General features: G+C 36.6%; 2 protein-coding genes across 2 annotated transcripts; both read right to left on the bottom strand.

Moving 5' to 3' along the window:
* Positions 1 to 1,007: 1,007 nt before the first annotated feature.
* LOC140014791 (F-box protein PP2-B10-like) lies at positions 1,008 to 3,203 on the bottom strand. The gene is made up of 3 exons (XM_072066221.1): positions 2,840 to 3,203; positions 1,929 to 2,047; positions 1,008 to 1,822 (listed from the first exon to the last, which is right to left on the bottom strand). The coding sequence occupies exons 1-3, from the start codon at positions 3,125 to 3,127 to the stop codon at positions 1,342 to 1,344; spliced, it is 888 nt and encodes a 295-aa protein (XP_071922322.1). The 5' UTR covers positions 3,128 to 3,203; the 3' UTR covers positions 1,008 to 1,341.
* A 1,715-nt stretch (positions 3,204 to 4,918) lies between these two features.
* On the bottom strand, positions 4,919 to 7,084 carry LOC140014757 (putative F-box protein PP2-B12). The gene is made up of 3 exons (XM_072066029.1): positions 6,518 to 7,084; positions 5,775 to 5,893; positions 4,919 to 5,657 (listed from the first exon to the last, which is right to left on the bottom strand). The coding sequence occupies exons 1-3, from the start codon at positions 6,821 to 6,823 to the stop codon at positions 5,156 to 5,158; spliced, it is 927 nt and encodes a 308-aa protein (XP_071922130.1). The 5' UTR covers positions 6,824 to 7,084; the 3' UTR covers positions 4,919 to 5,155.
* Between the last annotated feature and the right edge of the window lie 3,344 nt (positions 7,085 to 10,428).

Below are 10,428 nucleotides of genomic sequence, written 5' to 3'. Positions count from 1 at the left end.
ATTCGGCCGTTCGACATCCAAAATTAATACTACACTGCAAGCAGTATTTGATCCGTCAATGCAGCCCAGAAGGAAGTCTAGGTGATTACCTTCTTTTAAGTATGTTTCACTGTTTTGTTATGTACTTTAATCTTTTGTACTTTGCTCTCAGTTTGGGGTCAAGGATTTTCTTGGTGGGGGATCAAGGATGCACTTATTTTGCTTCAGAGAAAAGTGTGCTGTATCGGCTCTTCATAGAGCCCTACCTCCCCGTTTGGAGGGAGGTTAAAGCTTCAAACTCGCATTTTGTTTCCTGTGATCACTAAAACACAGTAGGTAATCATAAGAATCAAAAGCATTTGAGCATCCAAATTCAATATATACAATTTTCTAACAAAGTTTGGATCTTATCAAAAGATTTGTCGATGGGAATTGGTTCGAGTTCAGAGGAGAGTTTGCGCCAATTCCAGTTTTGAACTACCAGAGACTTGTTTCATGACCTGCAACTGAGCTCTGAACCCCATCCCACCTTAAGGTGAAGAGCAGGTGTAACTCCATCACAAATGAGGCGGAATTTATAACTACACCGATTGTGTTTAAAGTTTGGACTTTGAAGCTGAAGAGAAAAGAATAAGAAAGCATCCGCCAATATCTAATCATCCAGAGTTCGAGGGGTCAAGAATTACACAGGAAGACGTGAAACGAAAAAAATTATATTCATCCCAAAATTTTCAATCTTTTTTCTCCAAATGTGCAAGTCTTTAACTTCCACTATTGATACTCATATACATCTGAAGAATTAACAAGGTGGGTGATATAAGAAGAATGACAAAGATTCAACCGTTGTTTGATCTTAAGCAAGATGGGCTTCTAAGTTTGGAGTCCTGGAGACATCCTTGGAAGAAAACAACATTCTGACAGCCTGATAAATATCTCAACGTGATCCAAAACATGAAATCAAAGTATTACAAAATTCTAACATCTGAACTTCTGAAGTTATCTTGAGAAATACAAAATCAGTGACAAGCTTTAAGCCAGCAATCTTTGGAGCTGCTCACGAATTCTGTTTAATAGGAAAACGGCAATAATCTTTGCCACATGAGCTAAAAATAGCCATATAATGTTATAATGATGCGATACAACGTGGGGTGCCTATGGGCAGCAGAGAGAATGGCGCTAGAAGGGGAAGATTGATTATAGCACAGCAGCAGCAGAGAAGGGTGCTGGAAGGGGGAAATTGAATTTAAGGATGCAAACAGGGTAATAGAGGCAACAAAACTACAGAAAAGTTAAAAAGCAATGCCAGAATATGCACCAACTCTAGATCGGCAGCACCAACTACGAACAATTTCATAATGACCATCATTTGGGCCTAACCTCAATCCCTTGAACAATCAGACCGCGCTTCCAGTTGCCCCCTTTTACTTCTGTCAAGGCCATCTCCATATCAACATCTTCTCCTCCCTTTATAAAAATCTCCCCCAACTTAACTTCCATCCACCCATCACTTCTCTGCTTGGAAGTCTGTGCATCCCTGTCCGCAGGCCTAACCTCCCGCCATCTCATTGTTGCAGTTTGGCGATGGCCAAACCTCCCTCTTTGCCTTCTTGGCATATCTTGCTGCCTGTGTGTCTCAGGGTCCAGATGAACCATCTTTTTTTGACCTTCTTGTCCACTCATTCCTACTTCACCCTCTGCAGGTACGTGATCAAAACCAAAGGCATCATTCCATATGAAAACAAGATAACTGGCATAGGTAGTATCTGGTGACAGCAAGGAAGTTTTTATCTTGCCCCGAATTTCAAGCCAACAGACATCGAGAAGCTCCGCCGCTTCAGTGAACCTGAGTTTTAACATATCCATTTCAGCCAATTATATCCGCAATCAATAAAGAAAACAACCGGTATTATCTCCATACACTATTTACACAACCAAAGCACCCAAAGTACCTAGACATAGGTAGGGGAATCCATTGCCAATAACACGGCGTATCACCCCACACAATTGTGAGGTCCCTTGCAGCCAACATGTAACATTTCTTTCCACTGGATTTCTCCAATGAGAAGCTCTGAACAGTATCAATAAAAACCATTTAGGTACGTGCACGATAAATTACAGTAATAAAGTGAAAACATACCATAACATAAAACATGCAGAATTGAATCAACCATAACCAAGATCAGCCCAAATGGAATAATGAATCAGCCAGCCAGAAATTGCACGCCTGCACATTACCAACCTTGGACACCTAGAGAGGCTCACATACCACACCAGTAAACAACGTTCCCATCTGATCCTAAATTGTTTACATTGTCTGCATGGCCTACAAAAATCCCTACTAAAGTCTAAAGCTTCCCTCGAGAATTCATCACACAAATGAATGTTGTTAACAATAATAATCATCACCAATATTATAATTATTATTGTTATTACAGAGGGTCGGTAAGTAAGGTTCCTAATTTTCTGTTCTGAAGCATCCATCCACTAACCTGGCAAAATCATAGTATTGAACAAATCGAAAAGCAACTCTTCACCAACCCACAGCAGATACCAGAATTCCAAAAGTTTTCAGCAAATTCGTTACCCCAAATAATCAAAACAACAAAACTTAGCATAAGTAATTCATTCTAATGCTACCTTCACCAAATTTAAGAAAGCCAAGAACAAACTTTTGACTGCAGAGTGCAGATACCAAGATTCTCATATAAAAAAAAATTGAAACAAAAAAAAAAGAACACTCTTGACTTGTCCAAAATTTTCCATCAAAACAAAGTAATCCACTCCCACATTCCAACGCAAAGAAACAAAATGTCAAGGAGAAAAACAGTAGTGTAAACATAATCGAAAAGAAAAAGTGTACCTTGGTCCCATTGTCAATCAAAATGGGATTATCGCAAAGATGAAGATACAATTGTTTCTTGGACGTATATAAGCGCAACGGTTGAATCCCCTGCTCTGATCGGCTAAGAATATCACGATAATCTGGGGGCAAAAACCTCTCCCAGACGTCGTCGGATTGTGCAGCAGAGCAAAACGTGGAGCTGACCGAGGATAACCTGCATGCATCTCTGGGACTGGTTAGAGATAAGGTGTAGGCAATGCAGCCTTCGGGTAAAGCGTTGAAATGGTCATTCTTCTCAACAGCCATGGTCACCTTCTTTGTTTTACATTTTTTCTCTGTTTTTTTTTTCCGCTTATTGAGAGTAACTATTGCTACCCTGCTAATTGATGGAAGCGCGGGAATCGAGGAGTGGAGGATGAGGGTATTTTATTTCGATTGGGTAGAGATTAATTCAATTTAGCATTTTAATTTAATAAATTATTCACTTTTAATACAGTAACACTTAAATTTAATAAGCTATTCACTCTTAATGTAGAATACGTTCAAAATATTAAAATTTTAGCATTTAACAATTTAATAATTTAACAAATTCAAATTTTAATTTTATCAAACGCACGTTAAGAGTAGTTGCCACTAACCACTAAAATGAAATGAACAACTTCTGTAAGATAATTTAGGAGGTGTTTGGTGGATGGGTTTCAATTTCATTTATACTCAATACATAATCTTTATTTGAACTTGGTTGGAATAATTAATGGATTTTCATAGACCCGTGAATTTCTTAATTAACTACTAGAAATTGAGATTTCACTTATCTATTATTGTAAAGTAACAAAACACTTTATGAGTTTTTATCAGATTTATTATTATAGCACGCCCTCTCCCATCCGGGCCATCCCAAATCCGCCCCGTTGCCATTTATAGTTACAAACTATCGTGGTGTAATCTTGGTGGCAAAGTTAATGACCTTTTGGTAGAAACAAATGCAAGCGAAATATATTTGAGATAATTTCACTATCCAAACAAACCTACAAGAGCCCGTTTGGATTGCTATTTTCTGGAATTTTTTCAAATGTACTGTAATAATTTGATGTATATAAGATAAAAATATGATTGAAAAATGAATTTGCGGAAAATGTAAGCATTTTTTTTTTTTTTTAGAACAATGGCAACCCAAAAGTTTCTAGTGCATTGTGTGAAAGTATATTGGTTGTACCTTAGGAAGTTATTTTTTCTCTCCTCTGGCACTAGTATAGCCGCATTTATATTATGGTTTGGGTTGTTTCAATTTGGCCGGTTTATTGCATTTAGACCAAACTGATTACTGATTAGAGCAAGAAAATGCATTTTCTTAGGTTCTAAGTTAAGCTTTATAGAGTTGATAACTATACACCTGGCATCGATCAGAAGAAAATATGCTCTGAAAGCGTGTAAGAATTTTAACTCTCGACTTAATTATGCTCTGAATTTTGCGCCTCTGAACCTGCAATGATTTGCAGCTTGCACCCGAAATTATCGGCTTTAGGAGGTAACCATTTTCTACTCCTAATTTAAACCACATCAGTCGCATTGGTTGATATCTCATCCGGCATTTGCAATAAAGCCCACTAAAAAAAGGCAGTTAATTTAAAGCACATTAGCCATATTTAATGTTTGCAGGTAGGTAATTAGTATCAAAATGAAAATCATGAAAAATTGATGAATACCCTGAATTATAGTACTAGTATAGAGCTTTTAAATTGCATTGGGGCACTTTCAATCTGTCTTGTCAAGCTACTACCAAAAGATGAATCATTCCCAAGATCCCAGCAGTCAGTGAATCTAAAGAAGGATTGGGTTGCATCTTTGGACTGAATCTTCAAAGTGTGCAGACCATTCCTTTTAGGAACAAAGTTAGGAGTCCTGTAAGCCGAATAAAGCATCTCAGCTTGGCACTAGGCCAGATGAAGACATCAACAATGAAGTCTCAGAACCCAGCCAGAATCCTAACAATCTATATATACAAGTATTGCTTATATTGTTACTCAATAAAGGTGGATAAACCAAATAGATTCCAGTGAAAATCAACACTAAAAGAACTCATCCGAAAGAATAGAATTATTCACAAGCTTTTAAGTCAGAAGCTCTGAAGAGCAGCTTGACCAATTCAATTTCATAGAAGAACAACAATGCTTGCAGCCTAACAGGCTGAAAGCCGCGTATTCTAATAGCTAATACAACACATGCACAACCTGGGGTTGCAGAGGCGCAGCCCAGAAGGGTGATGGAAGGTGAAAACATACAAGAACTGAAATGAAAATTGGGTAGTAAAGGTTCTATAATAACATCGTTTGATCATTTTCCCTCCTTGGGCCTAATCTCAATCCCTTCAACAATCAAACCACTCTTCCAGTTGCCCCCCTTGACTTCCATCAAGCTCATCTCCAGATCCACATCTTGCCCTTCCTTTATGAAAATCTCCCCCAATTCGACTTCCATCCATCCATCCCCTCGCTGCCTGGGATTCTGCACATCCTGATCTGCATGCAAAGTCTCTTGGTATATCATCCTTCCAGCCAGGTGGTGGCCAAACAGCCCTCTTCGCCACCTTGGCATGATCTGGTGCCGTGGTCTTTGTGCTCCGTCAGGATCCAAATGAACTGCCTGTTTTTTCCCTTCTTGACCACTAATTCCTACTTCAGCTTCTGCAGGTTGATACTCAAAGCCATATATTCTAGATTTCGATGTGAAAACAAGATAAGCTGCATAGTTTGTCTCCGGTGACAGCATGCTAGTTCTTATCTTGCCCCGAATTTCAAGCCAACAGACATCAAGAAGCTCAGCCACCACACTGAACCTGAATTTAACATATCAATAAAAGTCAATTACCTGCGAAAATTCCAACTAAGGAAACCACAAATCTTATCTGTATCTACTTTTTTCAAGAAGTGTTGGTAGGAAAAGATTCAAGTACCTGGACTCAGGTAAGGGGATCCATTTCCAATACCTCGGGGTATCACTCCACACAATTGTGAGGTCCCTTGCAGCCAACATGTAGCATTTCTTTCCGCTAGATTTCTCCAATGAGAAGCTCTGAACGATGTTAACAGAAAGTATTAAGGAACTTGCAATCATTTCGAAAAACAAAACGTTCTAATACAGAGTTAAAATGACCGATTAATTTATAAAGATGCAGAGTGAATCAACCAGAAACAAGATCAAGCCAAGTCGTCCAAGATAAATCAGCCAGCCAAAATTTGCACAACCGCACAACACCATCTTGATGAAATTAGACTATATAGACACCTTTATCCAAATTATTCATCTTGCAACATTTCTCATCAAAAGTCTATCCAAATAGACAAATTAACAAACAATTGAGGTTTCCTATTTTCGTGGCAGAATAATAATGCTAGAATAATAATTAATAAAAAAAATGCAACTTTAAGTTGTAAACAACTGACAACTCAGCTTGGAAGTTCCACCTTCCAAAATACAGATACCAAAACTTAAAGAAGAACTAATAAAGGATAAACCAGAGATCCTCAACTTTCCACCAAAGATGCAAAATTTATCCACAAATCCCATAAACACAGATAATTAACATAAAAAATATCAGTTAAACTGTTACATCCCACATTCTTAATCGCTCACCAAACAAAATCAAGAAATGAAGAACAAATTCTCGAAGGACAAAAAATTGGACCAAAAGATTACCTTGGATCCACCGTCAATCAAGACGGGTTTATCACAAAGATGGAGATACAATTGTTTCATGGAAATAGCCGACCGCAATAGTTCAATCCCCTCGGCTGATCGGCAGAGGACATCACGGTAATCAGCCGGAAAGAACCGCTCCCAGACTTCGTCGCATAGAGCTGCGGAGCGAAAGGTGGAGGCCACCAACGATAGCCTGCATGCGTCACGTGGACTCGTGAGAGACAAGGCGATGGCTATGCAGCCTTCGGGCAATGCATAGAGATCAATGCCGCCGTTTGATTCGTTCTTCATCTCCACCGCCATAGGGAGGGGTCTGCTGCTTGTATTTTGCCTTCTTTCTCTGGTATTTTTTGCTTAGCGAGGAAGTATTTTCTTATCTGCAAAATTGCTGGATATGAGGAGATCAGAAGAGAGGAAGTTAATTTATAGATGAGTATACCCGCCGAAACTGGAGGGAGATACGAATCGTGGTGTGTGGGTTGGGGGGGGGGGGGGGGGGATGTTTGATAGGTGGCAGAGCGAAAAGTTTACTGATGAGACGTGGAAACTTGAATTTTATGTATTAATCGATTTTTCCCCCATTAAGGAAGATAAAGAAAAATGTTGGGTCAACTTAAATTTGATCAACATCAAAGTTTAGTCGAACTTGAACTTGAATTCTATTTTAATAATAAAATTACATATATAATTTTAATATTTTATTATTTATCAAAAAAATTATTATTTTATTTTTTAAAATAAAATAATTATTATTTTATTTTTTTAAACTCGTGCTCGACTCAACTTGAATTTGAAGTCGAATTTGAATTCAAACTTGATAAAAATAAGGCGAGACTCAATAGTCCAAAATTCGACTCGACTCGTATAGACCTTATGACTAATTGAGTAATCTTCTATTTGTAAATGATTATGACTTTATAAGCACTTCTTTCCCTCACAAATTTGTTGATGGATTTTAAACGTGTATTTTAAGAAGATCAAGAAAATAAGTAGTGGTAAAGTTAAGAAGTTGTATGAACAAAGTTTTATTCCCCATATCTCTCTCTCTCTCTCTCTCTCTCTCTCTCTCTCTCTCTCTCTCTCTCTCTCTCTCTCTCTGTATAGTGGAAAGTTTTAAACTTGAGATCTTTCACTTACACTCTTTTATTCCTTCATTTTTGCCCTTTACTCTCATTTGTTTTCTTTATTAGAACTTACCCAATATAGTCAATCTTGAAAGAAAATGTTAATTTCATACCATAAAAAAGAATGTAATCAACGAGTCGCTCTTGAAATATATATATGGATAAAAAATAAAAAAATCCCTTGTGATAAATCTAATATACAGAAAAACCCTCAGTGGTTTCAAAATGTACAACACGACACCCTATATTTTGAACTAAATTGTAAAGGTGACGGAATCCGTTAAACTTAACGGAAATGAACGAAATGACCAAAATGCCCTGATATAATTAAACAAAAGATAGTCCAAAAAAATCATTTGTTTTATTTTTTAGATAGAGTGAATTGAAGGTTAAGGGGTAGAATAGGTATATTTGTTAAAATTAGGTATAAAAATTTTTTTTAGATTCCAATAAGTCATTTCCATTAAGTTTAACCGATTTGGTCACCTTTACAATTTAGTTCAAAGCATGAGGTATCATTTTGTATGTTTTGAAACCATAAGGGGGCTTTTCTGTGTATTAAATTTACTACAGAGTTCTTTTTTTGTTTTTTTACTCTATATATATACATATTTATCAATTTTTTTGTGTATAGGTAATTATATTCATTTTTTGAATATATATACTCACACAGTCACGCTTATATGAATTTTTTTATTTTGAGTAAGTATTTAATGTTTGGGTGACTGATCAACGGCTTTTCAACATCTTCACTGCTAATTAGGCTAAGTTTTGAGTCGGTAGGAACTAACGAAACCTTAGCCCATTTTCAACATCTTCACATTAAATTAGGTTTTGAGTCGGTATGAACTAGAGAAACCTTAGCCCTTAAGAAATATTTACTCTCCATGCATATCTGTCAAATATTTGTTTCATAGTATTCCTTTTTTTTTTTGGCTAAAAAGATATAAAACAAATTAAAAAAAGATGAATAAAGCGAAAAAGGGTCAAACTTTCACCTTGTTATAGGATCCTCTGACTCGGAAAGCTAACTGTTGATGGCATGAGGCCCCTAAAAGCTCCACAGACATCTTTAGTAGTTGGCTTTAAAGGAAACTTGAACAAGTTCCATGCGCTCCACGTCAAATCCATACATATTTAATGCATACTAACTTATATCGGATCCTTCTTCATTGAATAATTTTTTTTTCGCCACTAGCCATTTGGTCCAGTGGTCATCACCATTAAAGGTGATGCTGGAGGTCAGGGGTTCAATCCCTGCCTCTCACAAATTTGCCACAATTTGTGGCGGAACCTCCTCCCCCTCCCCTTAGACTAGGCTAGATTAGGTTATAGGACATCTATCGTTTCGAAAAAAAAGAATACTTTTTTTTCTCTTGTATTCTCTTTCTTGTATACTTTTATTAGTTGTATTTTGGTTTCTTAACGGGATGATCACTATTTCACTTCTGGAACTTCAGGATTAATTTGGTGACAAGAGAAACAATTAGTAGTATTACTTTTCAAAGTAGATGCATTTTCATTTCTACGGTTGCTTTTATAAAATTTGGCTGTAGCGCTTTTCTTTTTTGCTTCTGGATTTGGATTAAAACCAGACGAAGTAGGTTTACGTGCAACACAATGCTATGGGAAATCTATCTACGCAGGAGGAATATGCAGAAGGAATCAAAGCAACTGGGGTGGAATTTTGAACAGTATATCATCTTCTTGCATCTCATCGTTCGTTTCCTGGATATGATTGCATCTTTTAATTCTTAGTGGTGGAATCAATACTTACGATCATAGATCAACAACGATACAACCAATACTACTAACACACAAATAGTAAGATGAAAACAAATATCAATTAGAACAGATTCTTATTTAGTGATACTTAAAAATCCAAAACCTCTAAATTTTATGGGATTATAGTTACTTTATTTGAAGTGTAGTTATGTGGCTGTTGGTTTGTGTGTTTGGCGTTAGCTCTTATAGTTGAGTAGTTGTAGGATTTTGTATTGCTTTTGTGTTTGTATTACTTCATTCTGATTTTAATTCAAGTATGCCTTGGAAAAACTAAATAGTCATCACTACCATAGTTATTAAAATCAACCCGGGCATCAACCTAACAAGAGGATCAAGTTGGCGGGTCACTGGTTGAATCGTTGTGTCACACTATATAATAAAAAAATATATAATATAATTGAATAAACATATAAATTATAATATAAGTACAAAAATTCTTAGATATTAATAAGCCATAACCTATTCATGTTTCATAGTTCATACACACAAGCCATGCATATATGTATTCTTTAGTTCATGAATTCATATTGATATTATACACAAACATAAATGGCAAATCTAAGTATCAAAAAAAGAAATAAATCCTAATTCCCAAATTCCTTTTCAATTTTTCTCATCCAATTGTTAAAAAGACGACAATGCCCATGTTGATGTGTCTATTCAAATCAAAAAATTGGATAAAAAAGTAATTTCAAAAAAATTTTCAAAACCCACTGGGTTCATCAAAAACCGTGGGGTTTAGCGAGTCATCGGTTCAACCGTCTGGGTCAAACAGTTCAAAGCAAGTCATCTGCAACTACGATTCAATTGCTAAATCGGCCCGATTCCATGATGGGTCCACCGATTTGACCAATTCAACCGTCGGATCGGATCAAATTTAATAACTACGATCACTACGCTCATTTTTCCACTGCAATGAAAAGATCATGAGGATTCAGTAGGCAGTCATAGGTGAATGATACGGGCAAATTCCAAATATCATATTTTCCTTTATATTTT

This window comes from Coffea arabica, chromosome 9e (genome assembly GCF_036785885.1).
Source record: "Coffea arabica cultivar ET-39 chromosome 9e, Coffea Arabica ET-39 HiFi, whole genome shotgun sequence".
NCBI classification, from domain to species: domain Eukaryota; kingdom Viridiplantae; phylum Streptophyta; class Magnoliopsida; order Gentianales; family Rubiaceae; genus Coffea; species Coffea arabica.
Note: the sequence above shows the minus strand (reverse complement) of the source record. Positions and strands in the feature narration are given on the sequence as shown.

Coding starts and splice junctions, on each gene's coding strand:
- LOC140014757 (XM_072066029.1), bottom strand. CDS start 6,823: ATGGCGGTGGAGATGAAGAACGAATCAAACGGCGGCATTGATCTCTAT. Junction 5,894..6,517: donor TGATTGACGGTGGATCCAAG/GTAATCTTTTGG, acceptor AACATCGTTCAG/AGCTTCTCATTGGAGAAATC. Junction 5,658..5,774: donor ATCCCCTTACCTGAGTCCAG/GTACTTGAATCT, acceptor TGTTAAATTCAG/GTTCAGTGTGGTGGCTGAGC.
- LOC140014791 (XM_072066221.1), bottom strand. CDS start 3,127: ATGGCTGTTGAGAAGAATGACCATTTCAACGCTTTACCCGAAGGCTGC. Junction 2,048..2,839: donor TGATTGACAATGGGACCAAG/GTACACTTTTTC, acceptor GATACTGTTCAG/AGCTTCTCATTGGAGAAATC. Junction 1,823..1,928: donor ATTCCCCTACCTATGTCTAG/GTACTTTGGGTG, acceptor GTTAAAACTCAG/GTTCACTGAAGCGGCGGAGC.